This window comes from Sciurus carolinensis, chromosome 7 (assembly GCF_902686445.1).
Source record: "Sciurus carolinensis chromosome 7, mSciCar1.2, whole genome shotgun sequence".
In the NCBI taxonomy this organism is placed as follows: Eukaryota; Metazoa; Chordata; class Mammalia; order Rodentia; family Sciuridae; genus Sciurus; species Sciurus carolinensis.
Genome location: NC_062219.1, coordinates 56,046,612 through 56,067,340, shown reverse-complemented (window position 1 = coordinate 56,067,340; position 20,729 = coordinate 56,046,612). Strand labels below are relative to the sequence as shown.

The 20,729-nt window shown below is 38.0% G+C and overlaps 1 protein-coding gene across 5 annotated transcripts in view; it reads right to left on the bottom strand.

The window, feature by feature from the left end:
• The window catches only part of Pdss2 (decaprenyl diphosphate synthase subunit 2), a 255,118-nt gene that overhangs the window by 11,374 nt on the left and 223,015 nt on the right, over positions 1-20,729 (bottom strand). For 3 of the 5 annotated variants that reach the window (XM_047558926.1, XM_047558928.1, XM_047558930.1), the window contains 2 exons: positions 15,799-15,831; positions 4,788-4,844 (listed from right to left, as the gene is read on the bottom strand). In XM_047558926.1, coding sequence (XP_047414882.1) covers positions 4,788-4,844; positions 15,799-15,831 — 90 coding nt within the window. The remainder of the gene's footprint in view (positions 1-4,787; positions 4,845-15,798; positions 15,832-20,729) is intronic. The other 2 variants (XM_047558927.1, XM_047558929.1) reach the window with 1 other exon arrangement.

Genomic DNA, 20,729 nt, shown 5'->3' with positions numbered 1-20,729 from the left:
GGCAGATTTCAATTACAAGTAAGAAAGTTTTCAAATGACTATAGTTGTCTACAACAGAACAATTATTTTTGACAAGCTGTGAGTTCCCTATAATCAAAGTCCAAAGTGACTAGATGACTGCATGTCAGAGAAATTATGAATGAAACTCTTAGCCACCATGGAAAGTGGAACTAGGATGCCTCCAAGAGTTCATTCAACCACAAGATTCTAACACACAGTGCTTCAACTGAAAAATCTTGATAATTTCTGAGTGGCAAGACTTGGTATAAAAAGAAAAGGTACAATTAAAACTTTTCTCGAATACTACAAACTTGAGCAATGCAGGCAAACAAATAAAAGCATTCTTTTTTGTTCAGGGTAACATTATTTACAAGAGTCTACAGGGGAAAAAAATCCACTGATTTCTTTCCTTTTTTTTTTTGGAACTGGGGTTCAAACCCAAGGCTTTGTGAATGTGAGGTAAATGCTTTGCTGCTGAGCTACAAAGCATCCCAGCCCAATCCACTGATTTTTAACGGAATATCATACTTTAGCAAAAGTGGAAGGAGATAGAAATAAGAGAATTTTTAGTTCTTTCCTGAAATTCACATGGAAAAATACACTAAGAATGGCAGTACTTCCCAATATTAAAACATCAACAATAATAGCAAAACAACAAAGACAACCCATATATAGTACTTACTGAGTTCCCAGCCCTGTTCTAAGATGTAAATCTTCAGTCCTCACAACAGTCCTATGATGTAGGTATTATTATCATTTTCATTTTTTAAAGGAAAAGATCCTAGGCAACGGTAAATTGTTCAAGGTAACACAGAAGGTAAGAGCTGGAGTCAAATCTCAAAGAATTCTTGTTCTTAACAATATGCTACCCTGTCTTTCATTTGTAAATGAACTGGAAAGCATTTATAATTTGATTTGGAAAAGACAACACATACTTAATGTCAATATTGTCCTTTGTATGCCTATGCATGAAGGCAAAGTTTTTTTGTTTTTTTTTTTTTTTTTGGTGGTGCTAAGGGTCAAACAGGTATAATGCACACTAGGAAAGCATTCTACTCTGAGTTATAACTCTGGGTCACAAAGGCAAAGTTTTAAAGTACATATCACAGGTTAAAAAAAAAAATACATTGAGTTGCCAGACTCAGTGGTGCACGCCTGAAATCCCAGCAATTAGGGAGTCTGAGGCCGGAAGACTGCAAGTTCAATGTCAGCCTCAACAATTTAGTGAAGCCCTAAGCAACTCAGTGAGACTTCTGTCTCAAAATAAAAAAGTAAAAAGGGCCGGAGATATGGCTCAGTGGTTAAGTACCCCTGAGTTTAAGTTCAGTCTGTGGTACCCCCCCCCCAAAAAAAAAGTGAAATAGCTTGTGACAAAACCATATTTATAGAGGTAGTAGAAAATTGAAGGCATCATTAGATTATTTGTGTACCTCTATCACAACATATATATTTTTTCTCTATCAAACTAAAGATGCCATATGGTTCCAGAACAAATGTCAATAGGAATTGGAGGTAGAAAATCTCTAAATTTTCTGCTAAGAAAAATGTCAAAAATATCTTGATGAAGTATCTGTTCTTCTGGTCATATATATGTTTCTTTCAACAAAAAGGCACTGAAGAAGACATGGGTATCATTACATCTACCACTGAGTAACATAAAACTAATATATTTTAACTTTAATTCTTAACTGATAAAACCTTAATTTTTACCAAAATTCTCAACAAAAGACACTGACTATAGATTGGGGCTGAGCTCAATGTAACAGTGCTTGCCTTGCATGCCCAAGGCCTGGCTCAATCCCCAGTACTGCAAAAATGAAACACTTACTACAGCAATGGTACTCATGGTTTCACACAATGACAGGACCAAATACTGCCTTAGATTGTTTTCACTTGTCTTCAAATCCAATCTCAGGATTCATCCTACCATATTTAAGTGACTAATTGGTAAAGAATTAGTGAGTTCAAAAGTATCATTTGGTCTATACTTTAACATTTTTATTGTTCTCTAATGAAATATCAGAGTATTTGTAACACGGTCTATGAAATTCCAATCTTGTGGAGAATATGGACTAATATGCCCACATTTTAACAAGTTCTATTTATTCTTTTGTGCAATTTAAATTGTTCTGTGTAACTGTATGGGAGCACATGATATTGGTTACATTATTTTCATTTTCCTTGCAGGGCCTTGGGACCCAAAGTCCATGGAAGTGGGAGGTAAGAGGAGGTAGATTGTGGAGATAGAGCCACACTATCTTTGGGAAGATTAGTGACTCTCTAAGCACTTTGGAACAGTATTCTCCATTTGAAGTCACATGAAAACCTTTAAAAAAATCTTATAATGGGAAACACCTTGGGATGTTCTCCACCAGCAGGACAACTACTGATTAATTCATTCCTGTTGTGTTTCACAATAATATGAAAAACAGTTGTAGAAAGGCACTGGGCAAACTGTGGTAGGGAAACTCTAGGCTTTGACAGGTGGAGCAACTTCTCTAAGCCCAGGTTTAGAGAAATTTAAAAAATAAACTTTTTTTTTTTTTTTTTTTTTTTTTTTTTTTTTTTTTGCACTGGGAATTGAACCTAAGGGCATTAACACTGAGTTACATCCCCTAGCCCTTTTCCGTATTTTATTTAGAGAGAGGGTCTCACTGAGTTGCTTAGGGCCTTGCTAAGTTGCTGAGGCTGGTTTTGAACTCATGATCCTCCTGGCTTCAGGCTCCTGAGCAGCTGGGATTACAGGTGTGAATCACCAAGCCTGGCCAGAAAAATATCTACTGTATAAGAGAATGTATGTGAAATCAGTCTGACGTCGATGAAGTGCTATGCCAATTGGTAAGGTCTGAAAAGAGGCTGCACAGGATCACCGTAAAACTTAATGCAACATGTATGTACATAATATATTTGGCTTGAGGATAAACATTCACAGACTATTTCACATAGATTCATGAAGGTGTGTTAAATATTTCAAGTCTCTGATTGTTAGTGAATTAGAAACATGCCTATTTTTAAAAAATGAATTTCCAAATCACTTTGATGATTTTATTTTATTTTTTGAAGTACTGGGGATTAAACCCACACATGCCAGTCAAGTGCTGTCCCTGGGCCTTTGACCAATTTATCTATTCTTCCTATAAGGGGGTGGGGGTGGGGAAGAGAATGGTAAAGACAAATTTGGTATGATTTTTCTTTCCCTCTCTTACACACATCTGTTAGTCTCAGTCTGGATGGTATGTGGCCTCCTGTTGTGTGTTTAGAACTTATTTCAAGGATTAATCTCTCTGCTAAGTACATTTATGAGTCCATGCAGTGGCCTACAATCTACATACAAAGAGTTGAAAAATAACCCGACAACTCATTTAATACGAAGTGTCATATCTGCATAGAAACATCTCTAAAAATGTAAATAGACCAACAATATATGCAAATGCATGTATATATGTACATACATGCTTTTATATGTATGTTTATATGAATATATGATTTGAGTGTATAACAATTCTTACTGGTGCAACCAAAATTGACCTAAATTGCTGACCCCATGGCAGAGAAGAATTCGGGCAGAGTCTTACATGCTACTTCAAGGAGCAGAGATCAATTTGTAGCTCAGGGCATGAGCAGACAGATGTGCCTGATTTTAGAATGAAATTAAATGGGACAAGATGTACAGTTTAATCTTAATTTATAAAATGCCATCAATTTGGGCTGGGGTTGTAGCTCAGTGGTAGAGTACTTGCCTCACATGTGTGAGTAACTTGGTTCAATTCTCAGTACCGCATATAAATAAAAAAAATTTTATTAAAAATCCATTGATAACAAAAAAATTTTTAAAAATGCCATCAATATTTAATAGATTGGGAATTTGAGGTTAGTAATATGGAATTATGCTAAATTCAGGATTAATTCTAAAGGAAAAGCAATCTTGGCTTCTTGGTTATTATGTCTTCCAAAGAAAATTTTCATGATTTTATAAACAATCATGTTTATCTATATTCTGATTCAAAGTTAATTTTTAAATTTCAGTATCACATTCCAAAGAGGAACTTAATTCTACACATTGAGATTCAAAGAATGAAACTGGGACCATAGAGTTTTTTTTAGTAAACTGTGTAAAAGAAATTTAACAAGCAAAACATGTCATAGGTTCTAGACAGGAGCAGAGTCACTCTAGCCTGTAACTTTTTTAAGAGGAATAAATAGTTCTGTAACCTCAAGACAAATACTACATTGGTATTTAATCCATAAAAAGGACACTTTGGGATAAGAGCACTCATATCATGTAGTTATGATAGTCCTAGAGGTTATTAGAGGAATACATAAACTATGTAAGATCAAGTTTGGATTTCTATGATTTTACTTGAATTCATATCTTATAAATTTCTTTTAATCTCCTCATGTCCCAATTTTTCATCTGCTTTAGTACTTAGGTACAGATAGCTGGGACCACTGGCCCTAAACTGCCACCCCCACATGACCCTAGATTCCTAATATCCTAGCATGATGTAAGATGAGCTTCAAACACTTTCATGACTTCATCAGAAAGCACCTCAAACAACAGAAAAACTCTACATAACTAAATAATGACAATGAAATGTGTATCTAACCAATCATCTAGATAGGTTGCATTGACTTGGGGCAAACTTGGGAATTGGTATATGGGGTGAAGTGTTACCATCTTCACATGGAAGTATAATCACATCTGCAGGATGAACAACTCTTCCTGATGTAGAGGGTCTCTATGGAGTGATGTTATGAAAGGTCTATTTGTTGACTTGGATTCTTACCTTCTTCAAGAAGATGGTGATCAGAACTTGTTTTAAGAAGTAATATCTATAAACTTTCTGGGAAGAGTGAAGAATGCTAATCAGCTTTAAAAAGTCACAATAATTATTGCCCTGCTTCAGTAAATATAAATCCATTTATTAGGTCAGAACTACGTTACATTATAGAGTAATGCATACCATTTTCTGGATGCTTAGAGGACCAGAGCCTGCACAGAATTTCTTTTTGTAGTATATATGTGAAGCACTTTGCAAAGCAATGTGGTGAAGAACACACTCTGGGGAGTCAAAGACCTGGGGAGAATCTTGATTCTGGGAGATAACAGCTATGTGATATTCAGATTCTCCCTAAGAAGAATCTGATAGAACCATCTGATGAAGCTCTTAGAGTCTTGAATGCAGTGCACACTGAAAAACATATATATAGTGGCATGTCTTGTAAAGCACAGCACACAGAAAGGCCTATAACCTTTCCTAAACAGGTAGCCACAAAGCTTGTCAGGATTGATCAAAGATACAGGTTAGCATGATTTACTTTGGGCTAGAACAGGGATCTTCCACAGGGGGCACCATTGTGCTATGCCCTCACTAATCTTCTGAGTATGGCTTTGACTTTATTATGCTCTGGACTAGGTAAGACCTTTCATAAAGTCAGCAGGTCAAGAACTTAGGAGAAAGGGATACACATCACTCAGCTATTTTGCAGGACCTGTGGTCTCTACTGTTAGCTCCATAATTTGCTTGAAAATCAAGGGGACACAGTCATCTTGCTACTGCAGGAAAGAGATTTAAGGTACATGACCAAGGATAGATACTCTGATGTGGTAAGGGGGAGGCTGAGTGTGCTTGAAGACACTGCACAAGACGTGTTGGGGAATGGCTTCAGATGGAGAAACTAAACAGATCATAGCTTTCTGATGGACTAGATGGCTTGAAATTTCAAAAATTCTTAATTTTGTACAAAATTAGATTGTAGGTTATGGATGAACTTGAAAATATAAATCTAGATAATGACAAGAACTTGTAACTTACTAATATCATACTCAGTAGCAACATTAAAGTGCCTCTTTCATCTTAATTCTAAAAAATCTATAACTTTGGAACACCCAGCCTCTCCACTGTGTTTTAAGATGAAGGAAGAACACTCCTTTCAGATCTACTTAAAAACTGTTTTAATGGACTAAGCAGGCTCTTTCATGGGGCCAGAAGGCTCCATTCTCTACATAAAGGCACGGAGGCTCTCCCTGTGCACAGGTGGCTCTTGGCGCTACAAACTGGGAGCGATAATTGAATCCAGCAATCCCACAGCGCAGCCATCCACCCACAGAACCAGCCTGGAGGGCATTCTTAGCTTCCAGGCTGAGATTCCAAAGATTACCCCAATTCAATCTTTGTTTCAATCCAGAGGGGGCAAGGCTTTGAGGATGTAACCACTTGATTAAATACATGCTTGGGCTGGGGGTGGGGATGGAGCTCACTGGAACAGTGCTTGCTTAGTGTGCAGAGGTGCTGGGTTCCATCTTCAGCACCCCAAAAAAATAATGAACAAAAAAAATAAACATATGTACTTGAAACAAAGGTAGAGTCAAATATGTCTTATGAATCAGAAGAACAGGGTATAGGCAGAAACATGTGGGATATCTTAGGTCATTTATTCATTCAACAATTTTTCAACAAATATCTGTTGGGTACTTATTATGTGCCACCCAGTAAGTCCTCAGGGTTCAAAAGGGAGCAAACCTAGAAACCATTCCAGGCTTAGAATCCAGACTTAGTCTTTACCAATCTAAACCTGTTTTAGTTTCCTGATAAATGTTAGCTATCATATATATAAGTAATTTTTTAGAGACAAATAATTAAAAACAGTTAATTTAAGAATGGGAGCTGGGCAAGATGGTACATGCCTCTGATCTCAGCTACTTGGGAGGCTGAGGCAGGAAGATCGCAAGTTGTAGGTCAGCCTTAGCAATTTAATGAGACCCTGTCTCAAAATAAAATTAAACAACAGCAACAAAAAAGGGCTGAGAATGTAGCTCAGAGGTAGAATGCCCCTGGATTCAATTACCATTACCACCAGAAAAGAAAAGAAAAAGAAAAAAGAAAAAAAGAATAAAAGAAAAAGGAGCAATTGTCCTACTAAATATTTTTGTTATGAGCTAAACAATTTAACATAGTATATATAACATTTTAAAGTAAATATCAACAGCTATAATTTGAAGAAAAATAAGAGAGATTTATAATTGCCTATCATTGTATCAATGATATTTGGGCTAACAACTGAAAGGGTGGCATATTTTATGATGTTATAAATAGGTTTGTCATTGAAATCATTTAATAATTTTATTCATGATCCACAAGGGAACAGAGATTATGATCATTAAATCTGTTGATGCGAGTGAGGTGTGTGGGATTGCTAGCACCTCAGAGAACAGGAATCTAATTTTAAAATAACATTAAGAAATTAGAGGAATAGATCATCAAAGCAAGATGATAGTCACTGGGGACAAATGCTAAATGATATACTCAGAGACTTAAAGAGGAAAAAAAGCTAGCTTAATGATGGGGAAGGAATGAATATCTGGAGGGCTCATAATAAGACACAACTCTATTTAAGATATTGATTGTTTCATCTGTGATTAGGGTTTGTGTGTGTGTGGGTAGGGTACTGGGGGCTGAACCTAGGGGCGCTATATCCCAGGCCTTGTTTATCTTTGAAGATAGGGGCTTGCTAAATTGCTGAAGCTGGCCTTGAACTTGTCATCTTCTGCCTTGTTTTCCTGAGTAGCTGGGATTACAGACATTAGCCACCCTGCCCAGGTAGAATTTGTTTTTGATAAAAGGTTCCATATAGTACTGTACTACAAAAGCTTCTGCCTTTATGCTTTGCTATGGGCAGAAATTGACCAGTGATTATTATTTTTTTTAATCTTTAATAATGGCATTTTGAAGGAGATTTGAAATCAAAGGAGTAGTTGCAAGAACTGACAAACTGTTTCGAAAAATAGATTAAAGATAATTTATTCATTATTGCTGCAAGGAAAAACACTTCCCAAAATATGACTGCCAAAAGAAAAACTGGTTTAATCTAAACAACTGATTTAATCCTGTTTTTAAGGAAACAGGAGTGAGGCATTTAAGAATTTCAGATGGCAGTTCTGGCCTGTCTTCTGGTGCCTCTCCCTGTGGGCAGGGCACAAGATCAACAGCCACGAGGTATGTGCAGTGTACCAGGTTTCCATCTTCCTTAAACGTCCTCTAGCCCCTCCGCACTTGTGGAGGCCCAGCACAGAAATTCACAGTGTACAAAACTGACATCTCCCAAATGTGCATTTCTGTCCATTGCCATAGAAGCAATTAATTCTTTAGGAGACTAAAATTAAATCCTGGTTACCTCAATAAAACATTATTTCAGACACTTTATTTTTCAGTTCTCACTAGCTTAGGTAAAAATCTGAAAAAATTACAATTTAAATCAGAGACTACACTTAGAAAACAGAAATCTTTAAAAAGTACAATGTGTCTCATTTAAAACAGGCTTTAATGTTATCACTTTAATGCCTTTATTTACATTTTACATGCTGTCTTCCAGTCTTTATTGAGCATATAAAATTTTACACAGTTGTACCCATGTCATAATGACATTTTGATTTAGGATTTTTTCTTTAAACTCTGCTATAAACATCTTATCTACTTGTACCACAACTTCTTTAGGAACAAGATAGGAGAGGGGAAGGTCCATGCTTCTGAATAGTCTCCATAGTTACCACTAAAACAGAAATGCTAAATATTAGGATATCTTCAAGAGGTCAGAAGAAATGAGAGATTTACTGTTTAAAGTGATATGGTATGGAACATTTTACCAAAGCAGCTAATGTAAAATCCCAGGACAGGAGAGGCAACATCTGCCCAAGAAAAGGGTACAGGGAAGAAAAAACATAGCAACATCTGGTCTCTAAATATGCCAATGTGAAAAATTCTCAGAGCCAGTTAGCTAGGATTGTGGGAAAGCGAGCTGCAAAAATTATCTGCCAAAAATAAATAAATAAGTAAATAAACAAAGTGATTCTGTCTTTGTAAAGAAAGAACAATAACATTTACAAAACATTTTTCTATACTCAAGGTTCAAACAAGTAGAGTTGTAGACTCAATATGCAGCAAAATGGTTGAAGTTTCGATGTACTTAAAGAAGAAATGGTTAATAGGGCAAATCTTGGAGAGGAGAATCACGACATGAGAGGAAATATTCTTTTTCCTCTTAAAGGAAGTGATGACATGTGAGCATGCAAGTGCAGATGTCTATGGACATCACTGTTTGCTGGTGGGAAGAGAATTTTAATGTGTAGTCTATGCAAATGTATTTTATAATAAAACAAAATGTGCAAGGACTTTTTAGGGTGGGCTAAGTGGGGGAGAGCAGCAGCTGCTTGGTGTTGATGCCAGAGACACGTGGCAGGACAGAGCTAGAAGAATGTGCCACCCCAGACCCTTGAACCAATTCTAGAAGAAAACTTGATTCCAAAATCCCATCCTTCTAAATAATCTCTCTTGCACTTGTCTGGGAACCAAATGCCTGCAGAATGAACATCTGTGCAATCTTTATTTACCGAGGGCTTAACCTTGAGCTCTGCTCTGTTCTTAGAGTGAACTTCCTAAGAAGATATTTAGAAAACAACAAAACTCACTTTTCTGTACTGAGTCATGGGGCAAGAGGTATGAAATGCCAAGTAAAGCAAAGACAAATATAAAGCAAGCTAATCTAAACCATTTAGAGTGTGTCAAGATTAGAATGAATGTCAAAGTCCAATTGAGGCACAGTCTTAGGCACTAGGGAAAGAATGAACAGAAGGCAGACTCCACAATGTTGAATGGAGTCTAGTTTTGCATGTGATATTTGTTCATGTCTGTATAGCTGAAGCAATTATTGAAAAGAAATTGGAAAAAGTCTGTGTCTCTGTGATGGAGATATTTAAACAAGCCATTTTGAAAATGTTAAAAAATTAAAATTGTAGAGAGTCAAACCATAGGTGCCATGTTTTGCCTGAAGTGGTAAAAATACCATCTGCCTCAGTCTTTTAGCAGCATGGTTATTTCAAGTAGCAGTAGGCTAAACTACAGGCATACGCTCGGCTCCAGCTGGGGAAAATACACAGACGTTTGTAGATGTTTTTCTAAGCAGGAGTAGTCAACATATTCGTTTTCTTTTAGACATATATATTAGTTACCATAGCAAACCAAGTGTGAATGTGGTCTGAGAGGCTTCTCCACCAGTCCCAAAGCACACCCAAGAATTCCTACAATTCAATAGGTGGCACTCTTCCCTCTAGCACTGAATTCAATCAGCAGTGCTTAACCTTGGGGCCAGTTGCCTAAGGAACAAGGAATAGACTAAGAGATACACACCCAGGACTGCAGACAGGTCACTGTAATTAAGATCCCCATAGCATTGTGCACAAGCGCAAAACCATTAGCATTCCAATTCACTTCTGGTGACTACACTCCATCTAATAAAATGTTTTCTGCAGTTTTAAATAGCTAAGATTATTCTTTGTTTTTCATTTTTGTAAGCTATAATTGGCTTATATGGTTAGACAGCTTTTATCCTTGCCCACCCTCCTGGCAGGTGGGCTTCAGCAGTGGGTAGCGAGACTTGGGAGCCTGTGTTAACTACCTTAAGAGGAAAGGAGAGACTGTAGGAAGTAGTAGTTGTCAAGTGTTTGATATTTTAGGATGAAAGGCACTACAGCAGTGTAAAGCATTCATATCCAGGATCCACTGCAATGGGAACTCAATTAAAAAATAATTAACTTCTTATCTGAGTGTTTGAGTCCAGCCCACTGTTGTGCTGAATGTGACAGCTATTCTGGAGATCCAACCGAGACTGATTCTGAAATGATTACTTCTCCCCTACTTCCTCATCATCTGAGACTGACAAAATGTGAGTGATGGCATATAAAGCTAGAGTGCACAACTGCAATAATTTTCTATATTTTCTGAAATCTGATTTTTTTTCGGACAAAATTTGGCTTTTGAGTAAATACTCATCTCTTGGAAATAAAGACATTTCCAGCAACAAATAAATTTCACCACAGTCTCCTGAAATGGCTGCTGAGTTTTTCCAATATCATCTTATAGATAACCCCACCTGGGGAACCCTAAGCCACCAAGCATGATGCCTGCATTAGTCAGTGTGAACATCATGAGCAGTGAGACCACACAAAACAGACGGGGAGACAGGGGTCATATGTGATATAAGCGCCCAGAATGCACTGCTTAAGAGACCCTGCAGACTCCTCTGTTACTCTACATATTCTTTTCCCCCATTTTGTCTGGATTTAAGTCTGTGAAAGGATGGCAAGGTCTGGATTAATTACTAAATCAATCCTGACCAGCTGTGGTATGCCTACACTGATCAGAATAGCACTAGAAATTCAAGGGGGTAGATTTCTGTTTACAGGTAAGAGAAATATAGTTATTGTGTACTTGGGAAGGCAATCTTAGGTCATATTATGTAGTCAATAAATTCTCTTATTTTTTGCTGCTGGGGATTGAACTCAGGGTTGCTCTACACTAAATTACATCCCCAGCCCTTTTTAGTTTTTATTTTGAGATAGGGTCTCACTAAGTTGCTTAGGGCCTGGCTAAGTTACTGAGGCTGGCCTCAAACTTGTTGTCCTCTTGCCTTAGCTTCCTAAGATGGTGGATTACAGGCATGCATTGCCATACCACACCAGCTCGCTCTCTCTCTCTCTCTTTTAGCAGTACTGAGGGTAGGACCCAGGGATGCTTTATCACTGATCTGCATCTCCAGCCCTTTTTAGTTTTTGAGACAAGGTCTTGCTAAGTTGCTCAGGCTGACCATGAATATACAATTCTTCTGCCTCAGCCTCTTGAGTCTCTGGGATTACAAGTTTGTGCCACTACGTTTGGTTCACCAACAAATTCTTTTTTTTTTTTTTTTTTTTTTTTTTTGCGGTGCTGGGGAATTGAACCCAGGGCCTTCTGCTTGTAAGGCAAGCACAAGCACTTTACCAACTGAGCTATCTCCCCAGCCCGACCAATATATTCTTAAAGTAGCTAATTTGAGTCTATGGTCATTGATCTCAGACCTCTTAGCCTCCTGTTCTTCTCCTACCATAACACTAATGCCACAATCATGTCCAGGCATTTGTCAAGCACTCCTTGGTGTCAGCCTGTGCTGGGGATGTGAGGCAACGAAGAAGGAGGCCACCAAGGCTGCTGCCTTTTGAACTCTTATATTCTACTGGAAGAAGGAGGAAATAATCAATTAAACAAAAATGATAATTTGAGATCATAACAAATATTAAGAAAAGTATAGGGCAAAGGGGGAGGGGCTGCTCTCAATAGGGAGGCCTGAATCAAGGGAGCTTGTGGTGCAGGTAGTCTTGTTCGTGGTGGTCTTAGCACTAGCATGGTGCCTCGAACATGTTATGTAGAAATAAATATTGCTGGGGTGGATGAAGAAGTGAGTCTGGACCTTAGCAGTACTTAGGATAAGAATGTTGCCTAATAAGAATTTGGAATGGGCCTGAGAGAGTAAGTCAGCAGTATTCTAAACTGTTCCTTTTATACTGAGGGAAACTAAGGAAAGATCAAGGAGATTAAGTGACTGATATGAGATTTTGCAGTGAGTTGGTGCCAGAGACATTACTTGGCTCAGAAATTCTGTTATCTGTGCACCATATTTTCTTCTGTTCCATTTTCCAGTGGAAATCATCTCTTCCATTGTCAAACTGCTTCTGTGATAAGAAATTCAGGGATGTTCTTTGAGTCATAAATAAGCATAAACGCTCAATAGTGCTCTTGAACAAAATATTCTTTTTCTTTACCCTTTTATTCACATATTCATTTCCTTTCACTACCACAGTAAAATCCCAGGGTTTATCTGAAAACTAGTTTCTTACAACCTTCCTAAGTAATCTTCTCAACCTTGCTGATACCTGCAATGTGTGTCAAAAACTTTCCTTTCCTCTCTGCACTGAGATATAAAGCCCTATGCCAAATTTTCTCCTGCAAGTTACTTGTTCCCAACTTACTTCAAGTGTCTATTTTCTGATTCAAGTCTTCTCTTCACTCACTAATTCACCTCTTACTAAATACTAAGTACTTGCGTTAGAAATAATCTGTATTATATAATCTGGTGTTGCTGGAGCAGGATGGGAGATAAAGCTGGAGAGTCCCTCTAGGGTTAGGATATCATGGCCCTGTATACATAAATCTAGCAAGCTGAATACCATATAGGTAACATGGAGCCAATACAGAGGTATTTAAGCTGGAGAGCAAAACTGTCAGACTTGTGGTTTAGATAGATATTCTGTCTCATATAATGGATCTAAGGGGACAAAAGAAAGGCAGGGAGACCAGAGAGTAGGTTTTTCAGTGTTAAAAGACTAGACATGAGCAATGAAGGAGAGCTCAAAAAGAAAGATTGGGCTGACCATGATGGGGCCTGCCTTTAATCTCAGCAATTTGGGAGGCTGAAGTGGGAGGATTACAAGTTTGAGACCAGACTCAGCAACTTAGTGAGATTCTGTCCCCCCAAAAAAGGGACTGGGGAAGTAGCTCAGCAGTAAAGTGCCCCTGGGTTCAAACCTCATTTCCCTCCCCAATCCCCACCCCCAAAAGAAGAAAGATCAGATTCAAGAAAACACAGAATATACAACTGGTATGACTTGGTTATGGAACTCAGGGATGAGGAGGTAGGAGCAATTTCTCACATGGTTGACTGGTGGGATGACAGTCAACAATAGGAGAGAGAATAAATAAAAAGGACCACAGGTATAATACCAAGGGTAGACCAGACATAAACTACAGACTCTGGGTGAGAATGATGTGTTAATGTAAGCACACTAATAGAAACAAATGTATTTTTCCAGTGTGGAGTATTGTTAATGGGGAGGCTGTTGGTGTGGGGTTCATGTTCATTCTCTCTCTCTTTTTGGTACTGGGGATTGAACCTGGGGCTTTGCACATGTTAGGTAAGTACTCTACCACCGAGTTACATTCCCAATCCCTCTAGTTTTTCTTAAAGGAGGCAAAAGTTTATGAGGCAGCAGGGCACAATGGCTCATGCCTATAATCCCAGTGGCTCGGGATGCTGAGGCGGGAGGATTGCAGATTCAAGGTCAGCAACTTAGTGAGGTCCTAAGCAACTTAGTGAGAACTTGTCTCAAAATAAAAAAACAAAAAGGGTTGGGGAGGAGATTCAGAAGTTAAGTGCCTCTGATACCACCCCCCCCAAAAAATATATATGTATATATATATATATATACACACACACACGTGTGTGTGTGTGTGCGCGCGCGTGTGTACATGGCTTTGGCACAAGGAAAGGAGAATAAAGGCACAGAGCCATGGGTATGCACCTCTGGAACTCTCAGTGGAAGGTTCCAGGTCAGCCCTGGAAAGGTCTATGTGGATTTTGGTGGTCCCATGGCAAACAAAGCTTTCTGAGTCATATTTCTTTCTTCCTGTCTTTTTAGTGCATGTGTGTTCAACTTCTAAATATTCCTGATTGTTGGATAAATCAGATAGCTAGCATGCTCCTTTAGCCAAGCAGGTGAATGTATGCCATATACTGACTAAATGTTCCATTTATGACCTAAGTGTGTTCACAGGTCTGCACTGGCACACTGACATCTGAACCCCCGCAGCAGTTTTTAGCTAGGGTTCTGGATCAGAATTATCTGGGGAGACTTTTTCAAATCCCTCCAGCTTGCCCTGCCCTACCCTGTTCTCACCAGGACCTGTTTTGGGGGAGGGGAGTTATTAGAGATTGAACTCAATGCCTGTGCATGCTAGGCAAGCACCCTACCACTGAGCTACATCCTTTTTTAATTTTGAGACAGGGTCTTACTAAATTGCCCCAGGTTGACTTCAAAATTGTGATCCTGCTGCCTCTGCCTCCCGAGTAGCTGGGATAACTGACTTGCGTCACTATGCCTGGCCTCCAGCCCTTTTTAAAATTTTATTTTGAGACAAGGTGTAAACTGCCCAGGGTGGCCTAGAACTTATCATCTTCTGCCTCAGCCTTCTGAAGAGATGGGATTATAGGAGTGGGCCACTGCACCCAACCCCATCAGGCATTTTAAGTCTTGGTAAAAGAGGGTGTGATTCAGACCTAGGTGTGTCTCTTCAAAAGTCCCATGAGTGATGTGAGAACATGTGCCTATTAGAGTTTTAAGTCTGTCTTGCATAGCACTTCCCAGATGCTGTGGTTTGAATGTGTCCCCCCAAAATCCATGTGGTGGAAACTTAATCCCCCAGTACATGTGTTGATGATACTTGGAAGGAGAGCCTTTAGGAGGTCATTAGGAATAGATGAGGCCATGAGGGTGGGACCCCTATGATGACATTAGAGGAAAGACTGAGAGCATACGTGCTCTGTCTTAACCTGTGATGACCTCTACCATGTAATAATGTGGCAAAAAGGTCCTCACCAGATGCCAACACCATGCTCTTGGAATCCCCAGCCTCCACAACTATAAGCCAAATAAACTTTTATTATTTTAAGTTACCCACTCTAGGCACTTTGTTACAGCAACAGAAAACAGACTAGGATGCCAGGGATTCTCAATGGCACTAAAAGTTGTCTTTCACTGTAGGCCATGGGTTTCTTTCCAACAGTGATTAATGATCTTACTGTTTATTTTTCTGTATAGCAATTACTATCACCTGACATTATATTATTTATTTAGTTGCTTACTGAGTTATCTATTTCTCTCACTAGGTTGTAAATGACCTGAAAGGAAAGATTTTATTTGGCTCATAGTTGTATTCTCAATACCTAGTACAGTGTCTGGAATGAAACAGGCACTCACTCAGATACATTTATTGTTGAATAAATCTAATTCTACTTGCTAATGATTATTACTTAATAGAAAATGTCCCTCAGCTTGAAATGTAATGAGCCTCTTTTTACCTTTCAAATATAAACAAAAACCAAACACCAAATTGAAATGCATAAAACTTTATAGTATGTATAATATCTACCTACCTTAGCATAGTCTAATCTTCCTTTTTCTTGAGCCTAAAATAGAAAATTAATTGTTAGTTCTTTAAAAATTATTTAGTGTTTCTTAACTTCTATTTCTCAAAGAATAGAAGTCAACTCTTTCCCCTTTCCCCATCCCCTCTATTCAATATCTATATACTGGATTATATATACACACTCATATACTGAGTGATCTTTCCCTCTCTAATATATATATCATATTATGTTCTAATATATATGATATTACACATATATACATGCACACATATATTTCAAACATAAAGCAAAGTTGAAAGAATATTTCAAGGAGCACAAAAGCACTCTATTGGGATTTGACAGGTATAGACATCATGACTCTTCAACCCTACATACACATATCTTGTATGCACAGGACAGCTCATACATAACCATACAACCACTGTCTGACTCAAAAACTAACAAAACCGTTGTGTCATCTAATATACAATTCATATTCAAATTTCCCCAACTGATTCAGGAATATCTTTCATATCTATTCCCCCCACAAACCAGAATAAACCAAGATTGACACATTAAATCTGTTTTCTATGTCTCCTGTGGCCTTTTTAATCTGGACTATTGCCCCCCACCCCCCACCGTCCCCACTGTTTTCATGAAATGAGAATGAAAGTCGTTAACTTCTTTTCATGACTTTTTGAGGATAGCAGGATGGCTATCTTTATAATGTCTCTTTTAAAATTTGTCTTATTTTACCTTCATTGTGTTATTTAACTTCCCTATTTTGCTTGTAAATGGAATCGTTGGCTCTGGGGAAGCTTGCTCAGATTTAGGTTAGACATTTGTGGTAAGAATACTTTGTGGAATATTACCATTCTTCATCAGTTCAGATGGCAGAAAATGTTAGGCAGTCCCACGCTTGGTAATGCTATTAATTTGATCATTCGGTTAACACAACTATCAGATCACTCCACAGTAATGACAGATCTCTGAGTCCCATCCAATTTGTAAGTAATCTGTGGGGTCAATTTGCTTCTCACATCTCTTGGTGTAATTTTTCTTATGTTGCTGTGTTGAAAGATCCCTACCCATCCACCCATCCATAGTAGGGATGAGGATTGGAAAGAAATGAGGAGGTAGGCTGGAGGTGTAGCTTAATGCCTAGCATGCATGAAGCCTTGGGTCTGACTGCCCGCCCCAGAGGGGTAGGGGGAAAGGAGATGAAGGAGATATTCTGTGTGAGGTCAAATTTAAGAATATTTTTAGTTGTTATTGAATAATGATTTAAAACTAATACATATAAATATGCTATATATCAAATCTTAATAGAGATAACAATGTATTAATCTTTGTTGGCAGGTCAACTTGTGTTTTGCAGACTTCAGAATAAAACTTCTATCACCTCTTCACAGAATAAGAGTACTTAACCTTTATAAACAGATTAGATATTGGGACCACTTTGTTCCTGAGTCCAAAATTACATTATCCCAGTAATTAAAATGGGCAGACTATCCCTTGAGAGAAAAGGATATGTTTATTACACTGTCTGACATTTCTTGCTTCTTTATGCTTACATTGTTTTTCTTTCTTCTTCTTCTTTTTTTTTTTTTTTTTTTTTTTTTTTTTTTTTGTGGTGCTGGGGATTAAACCCAGAGCCTTGTGTATGTGAGACAAGCATGATACCAACTGAGTTATATACCCTATTTTTCTTTTTTCAAAATAAGAAACTTGTAACAAGCCACTGCTCACACACAGTTATTGGCACCACCACAAACCACTCTGAAATTTCACATTTCAGTGAAACAAAAAACCTCTAAAGTCAATGTATTATTTACAAAAGGTTTCTGAGTCTTCAGTCTGCTCTTCAAAGTTTTTTTAGGGATCTAGGATTTCTAATGGACTCATGAGAGTCTGAACTTAGTACTGAGATGCATCACATCATATGAATGAGTCCATTCTTGCCCAAATTTTAAAACCAGGCTATTCTTTTCTGCTAGGATATTTTATATTTGTCTATTTGTATATGGGAATCTTTTCCCAAAATAAAGTTGTTTTGCCTATACTGAAAGCCCTCTCCCTCACCAAGGTAACTTTTGCAGGCAGGAGTAGCCCAGAACATATCTGTAGGCCTTGCTTAGGACCTAGTCACTCACTTTGATATTGTGCAAATATGCAGTAGCATTGATCCTATGAATAATCCATGGATGGCTTGTGGTCAAAATTCAGCAGCAGCACTTTTGCAACAGGGTTGGTCTTTAAGTTCTTCAACTCCCAGCTGTCTCTTCAATTCATTTTGGGTGAGTAGACATCTGACACTGAGGCTGATTATATGATGTGTATGTATATAATTTCCAGTTGATATATGGATAAAATATCTACACCATACCACACTCATGCTGGGAGTAGACACTGTGATGTTTTCCACACAAAGTTTCAGAGCTTACAAAAAATATAGCAAATTAGAAACAAATCCAAATATAAATAATATTTCTCATTAAACATTACCTATTCCTGTTATTTTTGTAAAATATTTAATTTGGGAGGGGCTACTGTTTCCCTGATACCTACTGGTCATTCATTCATTCAGTAAATATTCACGAAGCACCTACTCTGAGTCAGGCACTACTGAGGCTCTAGAGATACATTCAGAAACAGGAGAGATGAAATCCCTGTCCTCACAGAGCTTATATTCTAAGGGGCTGCACAATATTATTTTACATATTTTGCATTATTTTATGTTTTAGTTAGGCTTCACAGAAATCTTTCTCTAGAATTTCAGCTCCATGAGAGCAGGGAAATTTTCTATCTTGCTCACACTGCATCCCATGTTGAGATCAGTATCTGAATGACTGAATGGACAGATAAATGCCTTTTCTTCATATGTGTCAATTATGTAACTATTAAGCAACCTTTAAAGCAAAATTCATTTTACTCACACTACTTGTAGGAAAACTGGATGTTAGTTTAGAGGTAGGATATAGCTAATGGGGGCTGTTAGCCAACACCTTTCAATTAAGTTTTGCCCATATTGAACAATACTATTTTCATTTTCTAAGCTTCCAACTATAGAAAATCATTTCAAATGTTCCATGGAAATTGAAAAACAAAAGGAAAAGACAGAGAAGAACATTTGGCAGCTTTAGTGTAATTCAGTGCTTGCTCTGGGACAGCAGTGTGATGCAGTGCAAAGTGCCTAGAAAGTCAGGAGACCTCCAGGCAGACTTCAGGATGGGCCCTTCAAAGCCTCAGGCAGTTAAGGCCTTGTCTCCCAAGGAAAGCAAGTGCCTAAGATCTTAATTGACCACTCCAAGAGGCCTCCTTGGAAGAGGGATATGGTAAGGGCCAGAAAATATATTTTCTAGGCCTTAATTGGATTAAAAAATTTTAATGGGTCTGCATTTCCTTGTTTATAAAGTAAGAGTACTGGACTAGACCAGAAGTTCCCAAGTGCTAGGCTCTCTCCACACTGGACTAACTGTCTTGGAAAAACCTGGGCACTTTGTGAAAAATGCAGTTCCCAACCTCCTACCCATGGGATTGTGACTTGTTTGAGAATCATTAGTCTGGTCACTATCTAATGTCCTTTCCAATTTATGTTTCTATGTGCATCAGTGTTGACTTCAAAGGCTAAAAAAGAGAACAACTATATAAACTCCTTAAGTCTCAAGGAGAATGCAATACTGTAACTCCCCCCACCCTTTCTGACACCTGTCACTTATCATGTATATTTCCAGCAGAGCAAGATAGTATTAAAATAACTTTCTCACTGGGACCCAGAATAGGCTGATATGAAATAAATGCAGTCTATATTCCAACAGCAGCAGTCCTGTACGTCTTCCTGCTGCATGTTCGTCCCCAGAAGCCACTGTAAATTCCACCATACACGGCAATTCCCTGAGGGCTTCATTACGAGGGTCTTTAAAAGGGATTCATTCATCTCTTTGCCTCCTGTAGGTATGCTTCTTGTCAATCCAGGTCATGAGAAAAGAAAGTAAATTTTCCCAGTCTTTAGCAGTTCACAGAGAATGTGTGGTTTGAACCTTGTTTTATCTTTAAAAAATGTGCGACTAGACAAGGAAGCACGCCAGTGCTCATGACACTGAAGGCCTCCTCTGACAGCCATGGCGAGCACTGTAAAACAATATTTCGTACAAAAGCAAAAAAGGGCCTGCACTCTGATTTAGAGGATGCACAAAGGGATTAATTCCAAAGGTTTACATACTGCTCTGCAGACCAAAGGCAGACAGATTCCCTGTTGGTAAGTAATGGATGTACAATGTGGTCTTTTACTTTAAGAAACAAATGCTTTTTTTATGAGTCAGGTAACAAAGAAAGACTGGATGACATAAATGAACTGTTTCCAATTTCCAACTACTGTTATCTGGACTTGAAAGCTGGATGAGGGCACCTTTTTCTAAATGCAGAACACTAATATTCGAACAGCAGGGAGTCCAGAAATTGCTAGAGGCTGATCATCTCTACTTACTAGGTTATTCTTCCCAAATGTTACCAAGTAAATTTTGAAATCAGTCATTTTTAAGGATTTTCTTTTTAAACCTTTGAGGCAAACTGTCTCCCTTCCCCCAACTTTTTAGTTAAAAGAATATAATGTACACCTATTTGCCCTCCACCTAGGTTTACTGGTTGCTAACATTTCATCTCTTTCTTTAGATGACCATTTGATATTTGAGAGTAAGTCGAACACATCATGATGATCATCCCTAAATATATCATTTTTATCTCATGAGAACAAGATATTCTCCTACATAATCCACAAACCCATTATCACATCTGACAAGTTTGCCCTGTATCATAATAGTATTTGAAATGCAATTCATATTCACATTTCCCAATTGAACCAATAGTGTCCTGTGGAAATGTTCTAATCCCAATTGAAGACTGAATTAAAAATCACACATTGCCTCTGGATATCATTTTAAAAATCCCTTCTATTCTAG